The sequence below is a fragment of the Sminthopsis crassicaudata genome, chromosome 5, assembly GCF_048593235.1.
Source record: "Sminthopsis crassicaudata isolate SCR6 chromosome 5, ASM4859323v1, whole genome shotgun sequence".
Taxonomy (NCBI): domain Eukaryota; kingdom Metazoa; phylum Chordata; class Mammalia; order Dasyuromorphia; family Dasyuridae; genus Sminthopsis; species Sminthopsis crassicaudata.
In genome coordinates this window covers 286,886,381-286,907,799 of record NC_133621.1, presented here as the reverse complement: position 1 = coordinate 286,907,799, position 21,419 = coordinate 286,886,381, and the positions used below count along the sequence as shown (strand labels likewise).

The 21,419-nt window shown below is 35.7% G+C and overlaps 1 protein-coding gene across 16 annotated transcripts in view; it reads left to right on the top strand.

The window, feature by feature from the left end:
- Window positions 1-21,419, top strand: part of ANKS1B (ankyrin repeat and sterile alpha motif domain containing 1B) — a 1,348,742-nt gene that overhangs the window by 147,939 nt on the left and 1,179,384 nt on the right. For all 16 annotated transcript variants that reach the window (XM_074267164.1, XM_074267169.1, XM_074267161.1 and 13 more), the window contains one exon: window positions 11,394-11,550. In XM_074267164.1, the coding sequence (XP_074123265.1) occupies window positions 11,394-11,550 (157 nt within the window). The remainder of the gene's footprint in view (window positions 1-11,393; window positions 11,551-21,419) is intronic.

The following is a 21,419-nucleotide window of genomic DNA, read 5'->3' as shown; positions in this document are numbered from 1 at the left end:
CAGATAGAGAAGCTATAATGGCATGTACCCTGGATTTAGAGTTTAAAAGACCTGGATTTGATTCCTGACTTTGCCACTTAATATCTGTATAACCTCAGTCAATGCATCTTAACCTGTCTGAATCTCAATTTCCTCCTCTGTGAAGTAAGGGAGTTGGGCTGGATGACCTGTAGAGTCCCTTCTAGTTCTAAATTTATAACCCTATGAAATCTTTCACTTCTAGCTTTTGTATCCTTTCAGGAAAAAATATGGGAATGATAGCTTATAAAATTCTCCTTAAGAGACTGCATGAACATTTTCTTTCACAATTCTTTGCACTTGGCCAATGGCTTCTCTGCTGTCATCGCTATTTCATGTTTCAGAGCAATGGGGTGGGGCTGGATAGAACAAGGGCTCTCTTCCCACAGCCCCAGAATGTTAGGGGCATCTAGGCTTAACACATGCACTCCTTCAGCAGCAGCATGTTACCCAACTGGGTCAGGAATACTTGGATTTCTTTATTACTTTGGATACGTATAATTGTGTAATCAGAGACAAATGATTTAACATCTCTGTGTCTTATTTTCCTCATTTGCAGAATGAGAGCATTAGTCTTGATGGTCTGAGATATTCCTTTAAATCTATGATTCTATGTTTTTATGTTCCCAGGGACTTGTCTCAGTGGTGTAATGATTTGTGAGTCAAAGTAGAGCTGAGATGTTGTGGAGCAATCACTTAGATGATTAAAAGTTGGGAGTGGGGGGTGGTGGAATCTTTCTTTTGCCTGAATGATGCAAATGAGTTAAATTAAGATTTCTGAATTTCTCAGATAATGGTGCAATGCCCCACTTCAGTCTTCTTGTGTAGACATGACCATTGTGGGTTATTTACTGCTCCAATGTCTGTGATTCTTTGAAAAGTGAATCACTGAGCATTTAGACCATTCGCCATTGGTTTTGGACATGTGTGGGAAGGGGGAGGTTTACTTTGGACGCTCAAAGATTATTTTTCTTGAGTTATTGATTAGTAGATCGGCTGTGTTCTACACATCAACGCAATAATCATCACATGATTTAAACCATGTGGAGCCTGTTTGTGTAGAACTGTTCTCCTCCAATGCTGATCAGCAATATAATGTTAACTGCCTGAGCCCAAGAGAGTAGATATAAGAAACAGTATTTGAAGTCAGGTTTTTCTGACTCTGCTGTGCTTTGGTACACAATGCTCTGCTGGTCTATATATTCCTTCCTATAATTGTAGTGAGCTAACATTAGTTTCCTTGTAGCTAGATGTTTTATCCTGAATTTTATTCTTAACTCACTTTTCTGTATTTTGTCCCTAAATATTGGATTTTCAACTTGCAGTTTTGCCTGTCACTTTCATCCTTTCAGAGGGAAAAAATGGTCTGTTGTATAATTCCCTTCATTCTTTCTCCTACCTAATCAATCACTCACTGCTGGCATTTTTTTTTCTGAGCAGAGTTTTATTTTATTCCTTGTTTGTATCTGGACCTATGGGAATGAAGCCAAATTAGATAGGGCTAAGAAGTTTGATCCTTTCAATCCCATAGAATTCTCTTCATGATACCTTTTGGATAGAGTCTACATTGCTCATTTCCTGCTGTGTGGGAAAGCTTTGATGGGACAAATAGGCAGAACAGCTTCCTCCTGCCCATATTGACTGTTGATCTCTGTCATCTTATCTCAACTGGACATGAACATTTTACCTGTTAAGTTTTGTATGAGAAAGACTAACCACATTCTTGTTTTACCTTTGTTTAAATGAAGATATAAAGCAAGACTTTGGTCAGTGTCCTGGTGCAAACCCCAAACCTGGGGAGGTAAGGACAAATACTAATTGTCTTCCTGTAGTGCTTTGGAGCTTAAAATCACTTTCCTCATAATAATCTTATGATTTCAAAAATATTTAATATTTCTGGAGGGTAAATTTCTTTTACCAGTGCTGAAGCTAATAATTTTAGGATTCTAAGTTGTAAGATGCCCCATATACTAAGAGATTAAGTGACTTGCCAGATCCTGTAGATCCCATAGTGAGTATATATCAGACTTAAACTCCAGTCATTTGACTCTCTCTACTATGCCAAGCTGTCTCCCAAGGAAAGATACATGAGTATGATCATCCTTCTTATACAGGTGAGGAAACCAAGGCTCAGAGATGGAAAGATACTTCTCCAAAGCTCTATATCTCCAAAATTTCATGTATTAAATTATAGCACTGAGACTTGGATCAAGATTCTCCTTGTTCTGAGTTTTTTTTTTTTAAATTATACTTCCATTATCCTTTCCTCTAGCCTTTCAGTTCATGTTGGCAGTGTTTATGATGACTACTTAAATTAACTTTAGAACAATTAAAAAATAACCAGCAATATGTGATATATATCATTCTAGTATATCATTTTGTCATTATATGAGTGAAGAAAAAGTTACAATAGAAAATATTTTTACAATTGTAAAAATATTTTCTATTGTAACTTTTTCTTCACTCATATAATGACAAAATGATATACTAGAATGAACATACTAGAATGATATACTAGAATGGTCCTAATTCCATCTCTTCCAGAAGTTAAAAAGTGGCCTTGGATAAGATATCTAACTCCTCTAGATCTAAGTTTCCTCAGCTGTAAAATGGGGAAGGAGATTGGGCTAGATTATTTCTGTGGTCCCAGTGAAAGAGTTAGTGAATCTTTGTTTTGTTACTGTTCATGTATACTATTCGGTAAGTAGCAATTGCTGAACACATTGATTTTAAATTGTTTTATTTATAGAGTTATAGATTTTCCATACACAGATCATCTACTTTATGAGCTTATGCACAGTGTTTAAAAATTAACCTGAGGTTGGCTTTTCTCTGTAAGCTACCATGCTTCTTGTCTTCTTCCTCATATTAATAGATTTCTCATCTCTAAGATGGGAGTAATAAAACTCACACCATCTACCTCATGGGATTATTGTAATGCTCAAATGGACTAATATCTATAAGACCCTTTGCAAAATTGAAGTACTATACAAATATCGACTTTTACCAATCTTCAGAGTTTTTATTATTGTGATGTGAGAACATGCCAGTTTTAATAGGGTCACATTTCCGGAAGAAATAATTAAAATAGAAAATGTGCTATAAAAAATATATATATATATATATATATATATATATATATATATATATATATATATATATATATATATATATTCCAAAGCCAAATAAGAATGATTTTTGGATTGTCTTTATATTTGCTTCTCTCATTCTCACAGAGATAATTGATAATTGACTATAATACATTTTTCCTCCCTGAAGGAAGTCTTGGCATTCAGCACAAAAACTCATCTCCATCGTTTTTCTCTGTTGTAGCCATCTGCTTTGTGCTGTTAATACAGGATATTATGATCACCAGATTTGGAATAATACGATTCCTAGAACTGGAAAAAATGTGAAGAAGTCACATAGTTCAAGCTTTTGCTTTGGGCAGAAAAAGTTTGCCCTAAAAGCTAATCCACATTCTTCACACTACAGGTTCACATTTTTTTCTCATCCTATGCTCTTGAAGCTTCTAGTTTCTTGGCATGGGAGTTGTCCAGAATACTAACAGCTCCTGATCCAATACCACTGTGTGAGAGAAAAGTTAGTCCTTTCTGAATAATTGTTTTGATAATTTCCAGGGCCATTAAAAAGACTTATGAACCATAAATGCAAGAAAAAAAATGTATTGGCTTAGAGGAAAGCATGTGCTCAGCCAGAAATCAACTCTTATTAGAAAGTAAGAAAAGAACAAAAAGATTTAAATTTGAATCAGAAGTAAACAAAAGCAGATCTAAATAAGTAGGTTATCATTTGTATTTTGCTTGTAACCAGATTTCTTAGATTCTTGTTGAGGAAAAATAAAACTGACTTAAATTTGAATCTTTTAGTCTTATTTCAAATACAACTCAGTTGTTTATGTTTTCTCTTCTTTCCCCCCTATAATATTAATCAATATTCATGTATTTGTGCTTAATTTCATCCTTTTTCCATTTGTATCATAATATTTCTCCTTATTTTGGAGAGAAAGTCAGGCTTTATAAAACTCTAGAGGTCCATGTTTCTTGTATTTTCTTTAGAAAAATGTCAGCAGAAAATTAAGATGCTTTCCAGTCAGAATATGTGTAATTATCATTATTTGATTTGAAATATTTCTGAGGGATTTTCCACTACTCTTTCTCCCAGTATTTACCTTTAGAGAATACAATCTTAGTGTGCCCCTCCTCCTCCAGCTGTCATTATCTGTTTTGGAGATAATTGATTCAAATGACTTCCTGATTCTTGATAGCTAAAATGTCTTGTTATTTACTTGTCCTATCCCTGTGTTTTCCTGTACAGCATGAGTAGTGTTTCCTTTATAAGGATTTGTGATTTTTGGCTTGAAAGTTGCTCTTTTTTTGTAATGCGAAAATCACTTTGATATAAAAACCTCTTTTTTTTTTTTTCAGACAGTGGATGTTAACTAATTAGTACTCCCTTGAGGAAAAAAAAAATCCTTTAACCTTGAGTAACCTGAAGGTAACTGAGTTATCTATAGTAACATTAGTTAGATCACAGAATGTATTGACTTAAAGTCTTTTCTTGGTTCTGCTGGGGAATTTTCCCAATGATATATCCATTAAAGGGAAGCATAGTTTTCAAGAAAATGACAAAGTTCCTTGGTCAAGACTGAAAATGTTCATTCTTTTGACTTTTGTACTCCTTCAGAAGAAAGAATATTCATTTTATTGCTCTCTAGACAAATTCTCAGCAGGGAAGACTGGAGGAAAATGAGGCTTTGTAGCACTGACCATTTAATTACAGAAAGTCTTACTATTGAATTTGAGCAACCAATAGATTAGAATTCCATAGTTTGTTACAAGTGGGGTTCTTTTTTAGTTTGAAGTATATTTATAGTCATCAGGGAATGAAGGCAAATTTAAGTGTGATCTGGGTAGGTCTTTTCATAGTTTTGGACTTCAGTTCTATCATTTACAAAGTAAGGATTGAGATCATAGATCAAGGAGGATTAAGGCTGGAGGAGATTTCAAGAGGACTTCAAGTCCTTTAAAAATAAAGAGGTTGTACTCAAAGCTCTACTTTGCAGTAGTCTTCTAGGGTTTAAATAGATCTAGGAAGTGAGTCAATGATTTATTTTTATAGGGAACTCCCCAGTGAGGATATTTCCTTTATCAGTATATCTTCTCTGCAATTTAGTTGCCTAGAGTACTCAGAAATTGAGAGATATGCCCAAGATCATGTGCTAAGTATGAAAGAAGAAACCAAAATTCAAAACTTCCTGGCTTTGAAGCAATTCTATATTGAAAAAGATGGAAACCAAACTCTAGAGATCTGAGATTTCATTGGTGTTGTCTCTTCCATGATGCTGAAGGCAATCCCTCCGTGCCTTTATGAGTTATTGTAGCTGAAAAAACATCATCAGCTTATAGCCAGCTTACCAATGAGACCATTCATTTCCAAGCTGGAGAAGTCCTTGGAAAATGATAGCCATCTTTTTTGCTGTGCCTTTACACAGAATGTTTCCATGTTGTTATAAAGGGTATTTGTGGGTATACCCTTTGAGAATCCCAGCTTACTTCTTTGGCATGCATGAGAAATGAAGGAAGAGGACTTAATGAATATAGAAGACAGAATACTGGAAAAACAGTGAATAGTTTATAGTTGGATATAATTTGAATAATTAGTCCTCTTTATATCTGACTTTTAAGTGGTTAGTTTTAAACTATAGAATTAGAGCACTGCTCTGCTTATCATTTATCAGGAAGATACAAAATAAAATGGTATAAAGTATTTTGTATAATTGCACTTTTCAAATAATTCATTTTGTTTATTTACTTCCCTGGAATTATTTACTAAGCAGAATTGGGGTGTCATGCAAAATTGATTATACTTTTAATAAACTAGAGATATTTGTAATAAATTACTTCTAAGAAGGTATATTCATTACAAATGAAATAATATATATGTGGACAATGAAATGAAAAAACTGTCTTTCTGTTTATACATTAATTATTGTAGTTAATTGCCTGGTGAATAGATACTACCTTGATGTAGGTAATGAATTTTATTAATAGAAATCATATGTTTGCAAATGGGACAGTAGTGACCAATAAAACAGTCAGAGATGCTCTAGGTAAGAAAAAACAAAAAGGGATTTATTATGATCTTATGAAAAAGGGCAACTCCCAACAGACAAGGTGTCAGTAGAGGAGTGCAAAGCACAAACTGCAAAACACAAGATTAAATAGACCCTGAATGCAGAAATCCCCACCTCCATTCTCACCCTAGTCTTTTCTCCCATTGTCTGGGGGAGTATGGGCTTACATTCTAAATGTGGAAATCTATTTCAGAAAGAAAAGCATATTAGTAAATAAAAACTCTTAAATTTTCCTTAGAGAACTGCTATACAAGCAGATATTCTTGGATGAGAGAATTCTGTTACCTGAATTCTCAAAGCCATCACTGCCTTTAAAAGAAGTACTTAAATGCTAATTAAGAGGTGGTAGGAAACAGAAGTACTAATACTATCCATCCAAGACAATCAAACAGCTTAACTTATTATTGCAAAGTCTCAAGGTCATATTCCCATGAGAGGTCGTCTTCACTCAGTTTATTCCATATATTTGTATTTCATAAGAATGTTTGAATTTGTCCTATTGAAATAATTGAACCATAATTCAAGAGTGGAACAGCAGAACTTAAGCATGACACATAAGTTTGAATATTCGATTTAGAGTCTGAGAATCTTCATTCAAATTGTAGCTCTTTCATTTACTACCTGTATGATGTTGAATGAGTCATTTTACTTTTCTGGGCCCCAGTTTCCTGAAATCTAAAACAAGAATACTGGACTAGACATTCTCTTAGGTTCCTGTCCAGCTCAAGATTTACGTTTCCAGATCCTACCAATCTGAGAATGCTCTGAATGTAGAATAGTGATGCATTATATGTATTATTATTTGAGGAGCAGCCAAGTTGTATTTATGGATTCTAATCTCTACAAAGAGATGAATTTTCTGGCCACAGAAGTTCATGAAGTCCATGAAGAATTGCAGTGAATAAATTTTTAAAAGTAAAGATATTTGAATTTTAGCAAATGTATTTTATACCAGGGAGTCAAGCTCAGTCACCACTGCCTAGGCCACTATCTTCTGATCCAGGCCCAGAATCTCATTTAAAGTAAAAAAACAGGAAAAAGTTTTTGGAATCAGAGTATACAGAGAATACAGCTTCATGATTTACTTTTTCCCCACTTGCTTTAACTATGTACATGGGGTATGATATAGGCATGCTAGCACTTGTCAGAACACTAAGGTAAATTTACAAAAACATGTATATTATTTCAATAGTCTTATAAATTGGGAACACATAATACATCAACTGCTAGAAAACATCTACAAAAACTGAATGAAAGTATAAATTGGGAACACATAATACATCAGCTGCTAGAAAACATCTACAAAAACTGAATGAAAGTATAAATGGAGATCCTTAGGGGAGTAGCTATAGTATATTTAGTTGCTGCACCCAGCTTGTATCATTACCTAGCTTATGAGACCTTACTAAGTCACATAAACTTTCTAGACCCCAGTTTCTTGATCTTTAAAATGAGAGGTTGGATTAAAGGACATCTGAGGTCACTTCAGGTCTAAAATTCTCTATTTCTTTGATGCTCTACTTTTGATTTGGTTTTAAAGTTTTATTCTTTTTTTTCCCAATGAACAAGAATTTTTGCTCTCCTTTCTTTCTGCATGACCAGCAGTGGGAAGAGAGAGGGAACAAAAACGAAACCAAGAGCAATGAAACTCTTGGAAGAAATATGTAGAGATAAGCAAGACAAATTCCCACTTTGATAATGTCTAGAAACATGTCCTATTTTATATGTTATGCTTGTCATCTGTCAGATAATGGGTAGCATTTTTTATCATTATTCTTCTAGAATCATGCTCTTAAGGATGCTGGGAGAAACAAATGAAGAAAAATGAGTATCCCATCTCTCCTTCTTTCTTTCCTAGTTAGAAGGAGCAGAGTTCAGTGAATGTCAATATATTCTTCACCCAGTCAAAAAAGTGGAAATAAATTATAGTTGTCCAAATAAATGTTCTGATACTTCAAACCCAGTTGCACAATCATATGGAATGAGGAAAATAATAACATGCATGGTAGTTTTAGGCTACCTTTTTTCCTGCCCTTTTTTCTATCCAACTTATTAACTAAATCTGTTTTTACTAGGGAGTAACTTTTCTTATGTAAAAAAATTTATATTAGCCCCACCATTTTTTTGAGTAAAGAAAGAAATTTAATACTTTTGTAGTGATCTCCATGCTGGAGAAATGCTTTTCACTGAAGAAATTTGCAATATTCTTATAGACAGCTGGCAAAGAAGCACTGTGTGCCTTTGGTTCTGACTTGCTGTCAAGCCCTCTGTCCCTTATTCCAAGATGCCTTTACAGATAATGGAGGGATTTTTCTAATTAGAGTTGCCTAGCAATGGAACGGGCTCTGCATTTGACAGTGAGCCATTTTTGGAGGGGTATGCAATGTAGAAATACTATGTAGAAAAAGATGAACAAAGGTTCTTGAAAAGCTTTGTAAGATATTCTTATGGAGGATAGAATGTTGAACCATATAACCTCTATATTTCTTTTAGCTCAAAATTATTTGAATTTTTAAAAGACATTTTGTCCATTTATTTTCCTCTTTGTAAAGTGATACATTCTTTATTTGTGGAGGGCATTTTTCAGGGGTAATGGCTAAAATATGATCTATTCTGTTGCAAAATCACTGGACCAGTGATTTAGAAGTTTTCTTATAGGCTATCTCACTCTACTCATACATGGCCAGGAATCCTTTTTTTTTTTTTTTTAATTTATGCTAAGGGGTTAGCAAAAATTACTGAAAAGTGGCTAGCAGCCTTTGCTTGAAGACCTTCAGAAAGATTAAAGTTTTTAGATCCTTAAGCTGTCTATTTCAATCTTGGATAATTTTAATTGTTAGAATTTTCCCCTTGCACTAAACTTAAAGTTTTCTCCTTGTAAATTCCATTTAAACTTCCTTCTCTGACATCTGGTCAGTAGGAAATTGAGGATCCCTGAATATTTCATGGATATTACTTCAATGTCTTTTCATGAAATTTTCCCAAAATTTAGTGAATTGAATGAATGAGGTATGATATTGGATGTGAAATTGATAATTAGTCCTGTGTTGTGCTTCAGTGATACTGCTTTTTATGATGAGGAACTATTCTTCTTGAATTTCTATTTATCTTAGTGCAGATTTCAAGTACAAGAAATATGATCTCTATATGACAAACTGTTCATTTCTCCAACTGTCAAAACATTTGTCATATACTTTTCCTACATAGTGTTAATTTTAGGAAGAATAGTCCTTCAGATGGTGAACCTAAATTTTCTCATGCAGATTATCACCATGTGCCATTATTGGATCATACAACCCAATTAAAATCTGGGAAAATAGTATGATTAACTAATTGGATATATGTGTTGAGAAACTAAGCTTCTTTATTCTCAGGTCCACTTAGTGGATCCATTCTGTAGTGAATTGAATTAGCCCTTTAAGTCAGACTGAGTGATTCAAAATCATTTGAAGCTCATGGGATGCAAATAGTTAAATTTTTTTTAATTGAAAACAAATTTAAGGCAGACACTTCAGATTAATTTTTCTTAAAGCTATTTGTTATGGGAAGAGAGAATTTTAATTCATTACTCCTCAAGAAGGGAAAGATCATGAACTCTAGAGGCAAAAAATCTTGGTTCACATTCTGCTTCTGCTCTTCAATATTGGTATGGTCATTCTCTATGACTCACTTTCCTCTCTTCTAAATTAAGAGAGTTGGATTACATGGCATCTGATATCTTTTCCCCTTCCAGATTCCTTATTTTATCTATTTTACCTTGGATGAGTCATTTTGGGCCACACTTTAATTATCTCTAAAATGATGAGAATTGAATTGGTTGATTCCTGAGGTCTCAAAGCAAACACCTGGAAGAACCCAAAGAAGTAGTAGATATGAGTGGGGGAGGTGGTAGGAGAATTTTCTTGCATATCCATGTCTCTTAAAACTATATCTCTGATTAGGAAGTAGATGGAGAAGGTGGATCATTCCCAGGGATCTGTATATTTGTTGGGGAAATGATTGGGAAGATTGAAAGAGCTTGAGATGGGGAGTCAACACATCTTCCAATTCTAGTTCCTCCTAATCAATCAGCCATGTCAGTATTGTACTCTAATCAGCTTCCACTTCCATCCACTAGAAGTTACAACTCCACTCCTGTGTGCCTCTGATTAGTCAACATTCACCTTATCTAGTCTGGTCTCAGGCTCATCATGATTATATCTCTCCCCTGCACATCTCCCACCAAATATTTCAAACTCTGATTATAGTAAATCAATACTACTATTCCTCATAATTCCATGCCTTGGGATTCCAGTCCCATTTACCCTGCCTTCTTTGTCTTAACACCTCACTGACCACCACTTTCTTATGCACATCATTTTCCTTATTAGAACATAAGCTCCTCTAGGATAGAGATCATCTTGTTTGTATTTTTACATCTCCACTCTTTGGCATCGTGCTTTTCCCTTTCTATACAGAAACTATCTATCTAGGTGACTTTGGGCAAGTCACTTCAACCTTGGGTCCTCGAGTGTCACTTCATAAGATAAAGATGCTGGGCTAGATGACTTCTTAAGGTCTCTTTGAGCCTTGAGATCTTTGATTCTATTTTGTGGGTGGTAGTTGTCTCCTGACTTGTCCTTTGTAGTTAACCAATCCAACTTCCCTTTCTCTTATGTTCTCTGTCCCATCTCTGCAAACATCTTCACTCCTTGTTCTGTCCATGAATGATGTCCATGAATGATCCCTAAATGCATCTTAGTATATACTTAAAATTTGAGTCTTCCATATGGCATCTGCTCTCACAACAGATATTTCTCCAGAATTCAGTGAGAGGTCAACCAGTGCAGAAAAGAAAATTGGCAGGAAAAGGAAAGCGGGAGCAGATCAGAATCACAGTGCCTCAGAAGTTAAAATTCTGAACTGTGACTTTGAGGAAGGGTGAGCCTTTCTATTTGAGTCAGTCAAATAAATTAATCAAATCTCATTAATCAAATGGATTTCTTCTTTAATGACACATTGGTAATTTACTCAAACTCTCAGTTGTGTTGACGTATGAAAATTGGCTGAGCTGATGATCCTTGAGCCCGAGTTTCAAAGTGTACAATTTAGAGTCACTAAGAAGTAACTCAATATTGGTTTAAGTTGTCAACTCTTCAAGAAAAACTAACTGCCCTTTTTGGGATAATTTCATTGTCTCTCATTTTTCTTCTGTCCTGTATTCTTTCTTTTTCACCAGGGATATAGTGCTCAAACTGCTTCAATATGAGGCCTCAACTAATGTAGCTGACAACAAGGGCTATTTTCCTATACACCTTGCTGCATGGAAGGGAGATGTGGAGATTGTCAAGATTCTGATCCATCATGGACCTTCACATTCCAGGGTCAATGAGCAGGTACCCACTTCTGGTGGTCTGGCTTGGCCAAGGCAGGACCACAGAAAAGATTGCTTGTTACGTTACTGGTTATCTTGCTGAATATGAGTATGATGATGGCTTTGCTTTCTTAAAAATGCTTTGTTGATAGCTTTTGTTGTTACATCACCTTTTAATTTCTTAACATATTCCTTCTCGGCATAGATGGGTAGGTGTTGAAAAGATTTATCATTGTAGAGAATACTTATGCTGACAAGATAATCAATTTTAATAGAATTTTATTTTTCTAAATACATACAAAGATGGCTTTCATCATTCACCTCTTTCCCTCCCTCCCCTTTCCCTAAGACAGCAAACACTATATTATAAGTTAAAACATGTGCAATTCTTCTAAACACATTTTTATATTCGTCATGCTGTGCAAGAAAAATCAAATAGGAAGGGAAAAAAGCACAAGAAAAAATAACAAGTAAACAACCACAACAAAAAGGTGAAAATACTATCCTTTGATCCACATTTAATCTCCATAGTTCCCTCTCTGGATGCAGATGGCACTTTCTATCACAAGTGTATTGGAATTGCCTTGAATCACTGAGCCGAGTCTTCAACTGTGGTCTAACAAGGAAGCATCATACAGAAGGAAATATCTTAGAATTAATTGCAAGGACTCTTGGGGATGTATAATCCAGTGTTGTTCAGGAGAAATATCACTGACTCCAGAGACAGAGGAGCTAGATTCTTATCCTGCTTTTGATATATGTTCATGGTGTTAGGAAAATTACTTAATCTACATTGGACCTTAGTTTCCTCATTTGTAATGGAAGACTTTTAAGATGGACTTTTAAGATCCCCTTCCAACTTCAAATCAATAATATATATTTAGATATGAGGTCACTGAATCCCAGAGACCTAGGTGCTGGGAGAGACCATGGTAAAGGTCATCTAGTTCAACCCCCTCATTTTATAGTATTATGAACTACTATTATTATTAACTAAATAATATTATAAACTACGGGAAACCTGGTATAGGTTAAATAACTTGTCCAAGAAGTATTATGATCCCCATTTTATAGATGAGGAGGCTGAGACCTTGAGAGGAAAAATGACTTGCCTGAGGTTGTGCAGCTATAGTGACATCAAGGACTCAAACTGAGACCATACTCCCGGGCTCATAGTTTCTAGTGGCACTTGTAAGGCTGATTTTTTTAAATATAAAATATCTGCAAACTTTAACAAGCCATATAGTTATCTCTGATTACACTGGTGCTAAGAGAGTAATTGGGGCAGGGAATAGAAGGACAGAGTGCTGGTCTGAAGACCTGAGTCTTCGATACTTATTAGCTGTGTGATCCTGCCGCCCCTTAACTCTGTCTTACTTTTTCCATCTGTAAAATGAGCTTTAGAAGGAAATGTCAAATCACTCCATGGTTTTGCCAAGAAAACTCCAAATGGGATCATGAAGAGTTGGATATGACTAAATATTGCTGTTATTTGTCCTTTGTTCTCAAAGAACATCATGACATCAAGGAAGTGATGTGATTAAATGCATGTGAATTGGATTGAAGTGAGGGAGGGCTGTGCAAGGTCACTTGCCTCAGTTTCCCCTCCAGCCATCTGGGTCAGATATAGATCAGGATGGTTGGAAATGGATGCAATGGAAAACCTCTGACTTCTTAAGTTAAGGTCTTCAATAGGTCTCAGTTTGACTGAGGAAACACCCATTCACTGATTAAAGCAAGGAAGCAATTGAGGCAGGGAATGGCCTCTTTCACCTAAGAAGAAAAAATACACACATACACAACAACCAAAATAAACAAGTAAATAAATCCAGGAGAGGAAGACTCTCAGGACTTTTAACCAAAGAAGAAACGATTATTATTTACATTCAATCTGAGTCAATCAGGACTCAAACATTGACCAAAGGGGGCTTGTAGAGGGCCAATCAATGAGGATCAGAGAAGCAACAGGTGTCTGTTATCATGATGGTGAGTGAAAAACTGGTGCTATTTTAGATTGCACTGAATTCCAGTTGTGTATAAATGTAAATTTGCACACAGATTAACAATGCAGATGCAGAAATCTCTAAGTGCAGAGACACAGTGTGATCTTAAAGCATTTGGCTCATATCTAAGCAAGCCAGTATTGAAAGTATCACATGGGCTCCGTTTTCTACACAAAGGAAGCATCAATGAACTAATTCTACATTTAGGATTGTAAATGAGCAAGATCGCAGGCCCCCCAATGTAAACTGCAGTCCACTAATACTGAACGAAGATAAGCATCTTGAGCTCGGCATGCCCCCTACTGTTCCCATTCTATAAAACTGTATTCGAAAACCAGCAGGAAGCCCCACAATTGAATTACATCCATGGCAAAAAGCTGGAGGCTGGCGGCTGTCCAAGCTGAGTGTAAGTGGGTTACCATAGGGCAAGCTGGCGTAATCGAGCATCAATGACATGTTGTCCCCCTGGATCGAGGGTTTGGGGGACATTTGAAGGGCATCCGACCTAATGCCAAAAAGTGACATGAGTCGTGAACAATGAAGTGGAGAAAAGCGTCTCTGGCAGTGGAAAGAATTGGGGAGGAAGGTTTGATGAATGGCTTTGGCACAAAAAAAATGGCCCTTTGTTTTGGGTGTGAAAAAAATGAAAGGTCAAAATATTTTTATGATGATAAACTAAGGAATGGAAACTTTTCAAAATGATCAATGGTATCCTCTATTATTATCATTAAAAAACAATTGGACTAGAGGTGTGATTTAATTGGCATTTAGGAACTTCCCATGAGGAATTGCATCTACTAATAAAAATTAGCTTCTGTTCTGTGACTTAAAGTCTTAGACAATTGCTTAAGGACAACTGAGAGAATGAAAGGTCAAAATATTTTTATGCTGATAAACTATGAAACTTTTCAAAATGATTGAAGGCATCATCTATTATCATCATTAAAAAATTTGGAGTTGTCTCTACTAATAAAATTTAGCTTCTGTTTTGTGACTTAAAGTTTTAGACAATTACTTAAGGACAATTGAGATTAAGCTTCTTGGCCAGGGCTCCACGTACAGTTTGTTTCAGAGAGAGGACACAGGTCTTTTTTGACTTGGAATTCTGGTCTCTATCTGCCATGCTTCATTAATTCTCTCCATAAGCTTAATATATTAACATAGTAATTCAAAAGAATATGAAAACATACATCAGAAACCTCAAAGTTAAAAGTTTATTAAGAGATGTGCCATCTGGTGGTTGGCCTTAAAAGTGTGGTTTCCTGGCCCTAATAACAAAAAAGAAAAGTAACTGTCTTTGGGACTACAGGGAATGTGTTGAAATGAAACAAGATATTTATAACTTTTATGGGTGAAATTCAATTCAATGTGATTCTCCAAGTGTTAATCAAGTACAGTGTTCAATGATCTGGGGATCCAAAGATAAAAGAGAGACAGTTTCTCCACTCTATTTTTTGGAAGAGGGGTGGTTGTAGGTAGATAAATGGATATAAATAATTTTTCAAAGTCATAAAAAAATGGCTTGAATTTGCAATGTCACTATTATGCTTGTATAGTTCTGAATGAGAAAGGGGATTTTTCAGGTTTGTTTAAGGATGAATTTTTTTATTCTTCAACAGGAATTATAGCCTTGGATCTTAAGCTACCTCACTCTGCCATCCAACCACTCAGCTTTTTTTTGGCCCCAGTTTTTACTCAGAACTTATTCAGTGGATCCTACCTTCTGTGAGAGCTAGAACTAAGATAGGACAGACAGGATAGTGAAATTTACACTGTGCTGACAATACTTTTCCTTCAGCAGCTAGAAACTGGATTTAAAATTTAAAAACCATTTTGTATACATTAATTTCTTTGATTCTTACTATCTGTGAGGTATGTAGTATTATTATTCCTATTTTGTAGATGAGAAAACAGCTTCCTAGAGATTATGGGACTTGTCCTGAGTCACATAGCTAGTGTAATTGAGGAAGAATTTGAACTCATGTTTTAGTTGCTCTAAAACTAGTGTTCTATTCACAAAACTTCCTAGCTGCTCAACTGAGAAATAAGCTGTTAAAATACAAAGATAACTTTCTGCCAGAGACTATACCTCAAGTGGGCTTTGCTTTGTCTCCCTGTTCTCATTATAGCAGTCTGTCACAAAGATTCCTCTGGTTATTCTAGGCTTTCCGCTAGTGGGGACCACTGCCATGCCCTCTCTCTCGCATGGAATCCTGTGCCCTATTATATTTATCCATTATTCTACCCTCCCCTCTGATCCTCAACTGAGAAACAGCTCAGTGTGGTTAAGTTAGGACCCAGATTCAAATTCTGGTCCTGCTTATTTCCCATGAGACTTTGGGCAAGAGCCTCAATCTCCCTGGGATCTCAATTTTCTCATCTGTGAAATGATGGCGTTTGGCCTGAATATCCCCTCAAGTCTCTTTCAGTGCTCATCTATTATCTTATGGTCCTATGAGCTTGTCTTAAAACATTTATTTGGGGACATATTTTTCTGTGCTGCTTGCCTTGGGCATATTTCCTGTCTCTTAGCCCCAGTGCCCATTAAGCCTTTGCCTTCATCCCCAGCAGGCCTTTTGTCTTTATTCCTTTCTAAGCTTCCCTTATCACTAAACTCTCATTTGGATTTTTAGAGCAGGATAATGGAAAACTTCACACATATAAAAATAAAAAGCTCACCCAGGAAATGCTCACATTTTGCCCCAATACCAGCATCAGATGTCTTCATAGAGGACACTCATGATACCTTTTTGGGATTAAAAGCAGCTTCTCAGTATCATTTGCAGCATAACTCACTGTCAAGGCATATTTTAAGGTGAAAAACTTGTTAAGGCAGAACTGAGCTTTAAAAATCAAGATGAATTTCAGCAGAAAGTTTTTGATAGATATTTGAAGACCCAGAATAATTTTCTTCTACTTATTCTTTGTCAGGTTTCTTGGAACCTCCATGTGGCTGGGAGGTGCTAGTTTGGGAGGGTCATTGGCAGCAGATTTTCCCTTACAGAATTGTTTCAGTGTCTCTATGTCTCTAAAGGTTTCCTGAATGTGTATGTGCTTTTTTCTTTACAATTAAACTCTCAGATTCACTTTCTTGTTTTTGAACTCCATAGAATTCCTGCTGATTCTTAACTGTGGGAAATTTACAAATTCTGAGCAAGTGACAAACCAGCAGGAAATAAGATGATGTCATTTGCCCACCATCTGGATTGCATTCATGATTTCCCAACCTCATCTGGGGACCCAAAGGCCTCCACAAATGCCTTATTGTGACTTGGAGGTGACGCTCCCCTCAAAGGCTATGCTGGGAGAGGGCAAGCTATGGCAGGCTTTCCCCGACTGGAAGAATTTTGAGTATGATCTTAGTAAAGGACATATTTGCTGTTTGGGGACCAGTCTGGCTGAGCATAGAGAGCCTTGTCACTGGTAGACTAGTTCCTTGGAGATGAATTCTTTGGCACTACCAACCCAGAAAACAAGTGAGGAATCCTTCAAAAATGATCATGGGGACAGGAAATGCAAATAAATGATAAAGGATGATGAAATGCCTTGGGTATGGTTAGCCTGGGGAAGAAAAGACTGAGGGGAGATGTGATAGCTTTTACCAAATATTTTGAAGGTTGTCATGAGAAGGAAAGCTTAGACTTGCTTTTATTTGACTCTAGAAGGCAGGAAAAGGAGTAATGGGATAGAAGTTACAAAGCTGTTACAAAGTTACAACAAAGTTACAACAAAATTACAACAAAGTTACAACAAAGTTACAACAAAGTTGTTAAAAAGTTACAACAAAGTTGTTAAAAAGTTACAACAAAGTTGTTACAAAGATACCTATTTAGATTGGTAAAAACTTCTTAACCATCATAGTAATAGTAATAGAATCCTATATTGAGACCAGGAAGAGCCATTACAGTCCAGCCTTCTTCTCTTGTAGATGAAGAAATAGAGACCTAGAGAGACTTAGAATTGACTTGGCCAAGGTCACATAGATGCCAATTTAGAAGACTCTAGATTGGAAGCAAGGTCTTCTGATACCTAGCCTAGCGTTGCTTCCTGTGTGGAGAGGGAATGATTTTCCCCTCATTGAAAGTCTTCAAGGAAACATTATATGATGGTTGCTTGTGGAAGAAAAGTTCTTTTCCAGTTTTGGGGTAGACCAGATAGCCGCCACGGTCAGTTCTGTAATTCTGCCACAGGTGGCTGGATCTATGATTTCAGCAGTAAGGGTACTTTCTCCACTGATGTAGGTCAGAGACATTTTATGTTTTCTCATTTTGTATCAATTTTGTCTACATTTTCCTCTAAATCCTTCAAGGAGGATCTCTTTTTCTTTTTGGAAATTTTATTTTTTAAATTAAAGTTTTTGATTTTCAAAACATATGCATAGATAATTTTCAATATTCACCCTTGCAAAACCTTGTGTTCCAAATTTTTTTCTCTCTCCTTTTCCCCTAACCCTCTCCCCTAGATAGCAAGTAATCTAATATATGTTAAACAAGGGCAATTCTTCTATACATATTTCCATAATTATAATGTTGCACAAGAAAAATCAGATCAAAAAGAGAAAAAAATGAGAAAGAAAACAAAATGCAAGCAAACAACAACAAAAAGAATGAAAATGCTATGCTGTGGTCCATTCTCAGTCCCCACAGTCCTCTCTCTGGGTACAGAAGACTCTCTTCATTACAAGACCATGGGAATTGGCCTGAATCACTTTGTTATTGAAATCAGAATTGACTATCATATAATCTTGTTGTTGCTGTGTTTTTCTGGTTCAACTCACTTCATTTAGCATCAGTTCATGTAAGTCTCTCTAGTCTTTCTGAAATCATCCTGCTGATTGTTTATTCTATATACATATTCTATATAATATTCTATATTACTGTTTTATAAGAAACAATCAGCAGGATGATTCATATACCATAACTTATTCAACCACTCTCCAACTGATGAGTATCTGCTCAGTTTCCAGTTCCTTGCCACTACAAAAAAGGGCTGACACAAATATTTTTGCACACATGGATCCTTTTCATAGAGGATCTCTTTAAAGTAATAGGTGGTTTTCTCTGATTCTTGTAATATTTGAGGGTATAACTATATGATCACTGTAGCAGATTTGACTTTAAAAATGGTGCTCTTTCCATTGCATAATGAGAGAACACTGGTATACCATGGACTATGGCAGTTTTAAGCAGTATAATAGCATAGAAAGTGTAGGGTAGTTTTACAAAGTGGAATCCAGCTTGATATCTTCTTTTTTATTATCCATCCATGATTATTCTGTCAGATACAGCATTTGATGGATAAAATCATCAGGCTGCCCATCCAGGTGCAGTTTATCAATTGGACAATATATATTAACTTTACAATGGTTTTTTGGCATTTATTAAATATCTACTGCATCCTAAGCTTTGTCCCAAGGTAAAAATATTCCTTATTCTCAAGAAGGTTCTAGTCTAAATGGGGAGACATTAAATAGTTACGCACAAGAGAAATATATGAAAATAAATGACTAGTGTCAGAAGGAATGCACTATCATAAGGGAGTCAGAAAATGCCTCTTGTAGAAGGTGGGACTTTAGTTGGACTTTGAAGGAATCCCTGGAAGCCAAGCACTAGAGATGAAGAGGGAAAGAATCCGAGATTTATGGAGGTAAGAGATGGAATGTCTTATATGAAGAACAAGGAGACCAGGATTACTGGATCATAGACTAGGTATAAGAAGACAGGAAAGATAGGAAGATGTCAGGTTGTTGAAGGCTCTCAAATGCAAACAGAAGAGTTTGCATGATAAGAAGCCATTGGAGTTTATTGAATGGAGAATAGGGTAACATGACTACAACTGTGCTTTAAAGAGATCCATTTGCCAATTGAACAGTAGTGGGGGGAGACTTGAGACAAGAAGACCAACCAGAAGGCACTTACAGGCATGAAGTGATGAGGCTCTGAACTAGGGCGCTGATAGAATCAGAAGATTGAAGGGAGCCTGTAAGGGAGATATTGTGAAGGTAGGTACCAGTGAGTCTATATCTGGCATCAGTAATGCACAACCAAGGTGAAACTTAAGTAACAATTACAATAAAATTGGAAGGTGATATAGAAATCCTCATGTGAACCTCATATGACTTCCATTATTCTTGTAATGGATAATAGAAAATAGTGTGACAAAGGTACTCTTTGGTACTTTTGAGTATTTACAAAAGTGAATTCAAGATCTATCTGTGATGAGTTCAGCCATGAAGGGAAGACCTTCCTAAATCATGAAGCTATCACAGTGTCACAGAATCATGAAATTTGAAGAAGAAAAGATCATTTTGTCCAGTCCAGATCTCAATAAATATTCCACGAGACCCCCTAATCATTTCTTGAAAACCTCCATTGATGAGGAAACCTCTCCCATTCCCGAAAGCCCATTCTCCTCTTAGAAAGCTGTGATTTTTAGAAAATCCTTACTGATACCAAATCCCAAATTGCCTTTTTTTTCTCTTCATGTTCTACACCATGATTTAGTGATTCACCATTGAGCTCTGATTATCCATTCTCCCACAAGGGATGGGATATTTAGATACTGAAATTTACATACAGGAGGAATTTTAAATAGTTTAAATGTTTTAATGAGAGATTTAGAATCAGAAATTAGAATGGGAAGGGATTTTGAGCAATCATATAGCAACAACAGAATAATGACTTTGAAAGTCCTTAGGACTCTGATCAATGTAATAATAAATCAAGTTCAGAAGACTGAAGATAAAATATTCACTTTCTCCAGAAAGGCAGTGGACTCATAATACAGAGAGAGAGAGAGAGAGAGAGAGAGAGAGAGAGAGAGAGAGAGAGAGAGAGAGAGAGAGAGATTTTTGATTGTGATAATGTAGGAATGTATATTTTTGGCCAGTGCATCTTTATGATGAGGGTTTGGGGCAATGGAAGGAACAGATAATAAATGCATGTAAAATAAATGAATGAAACCTCTACTAGATTTGTATCTCAGACAAATCATAAAAATGGAAAAGAATCCACATATTCAAAAATGTTTATAGCAGATGTCTTTGTTGTGGTAAAGAATTGGAAAGTGAGGGAATGCTCATCAGTTGGGCAATGGCTGAATAAATTGTAGTATATGAATATAATGGAATGCTATTATTCAATAAAAAATGATGAGCAGGCAGATTTCAGAAAAACCTGGGAAGGTTTAGATGTACAGATGAATCAGGAGAACATTTTACATAGTAACAGAAATGTTGTGTGAATGACCAACTTTGATTGACATAGCTCTTCTCAGTGATACATTGATCAAAGACAATTCCAAAAGACTCATGTTGGAAAATATTATTCATATCCAGAGATGTTTGAATGCAGATTGAATCATACTATTTTTATTATTTTTGTTGTTTTTTTCCTTTTTTGTGTTTTTTCTTTTGTTCTGATTCTTCTTTCACAACATGAATAATATGGAAATATGTTTAATGTGATTCTACCTGTATAAAAATGAATTAATTTTAAAAGAGAAAAATTTAAAAAAAGAACTTACATAGACAAATTGTTTCATTTTACAGATGAAGAAACTGAGTCCCAAAGAGCGGAAGTAAATTGCCAAAAGTTACACAGCAAGGAAGCAAATGAGGCAGAATTTAAACACAGTTCTTCCTGACTTTAGATCATAGTGAACCCAGTTCACTATGCCATGCTTCTCATTGGCATTTAATATAAACAGTAAATGATACTATATTAACTGAGTTCATTTATCTAATAATTATCAGAGGCAGAATTTAAATCTATGTTTCCTGATTTGCGATGAATGATATACTCATAGCCAATGACTGTTCTTAGTTATCCGATCATGGAACTTGAAGAAGGAAAGGATGTTAGTGGGGATCTAGTTACCATGGATGGAA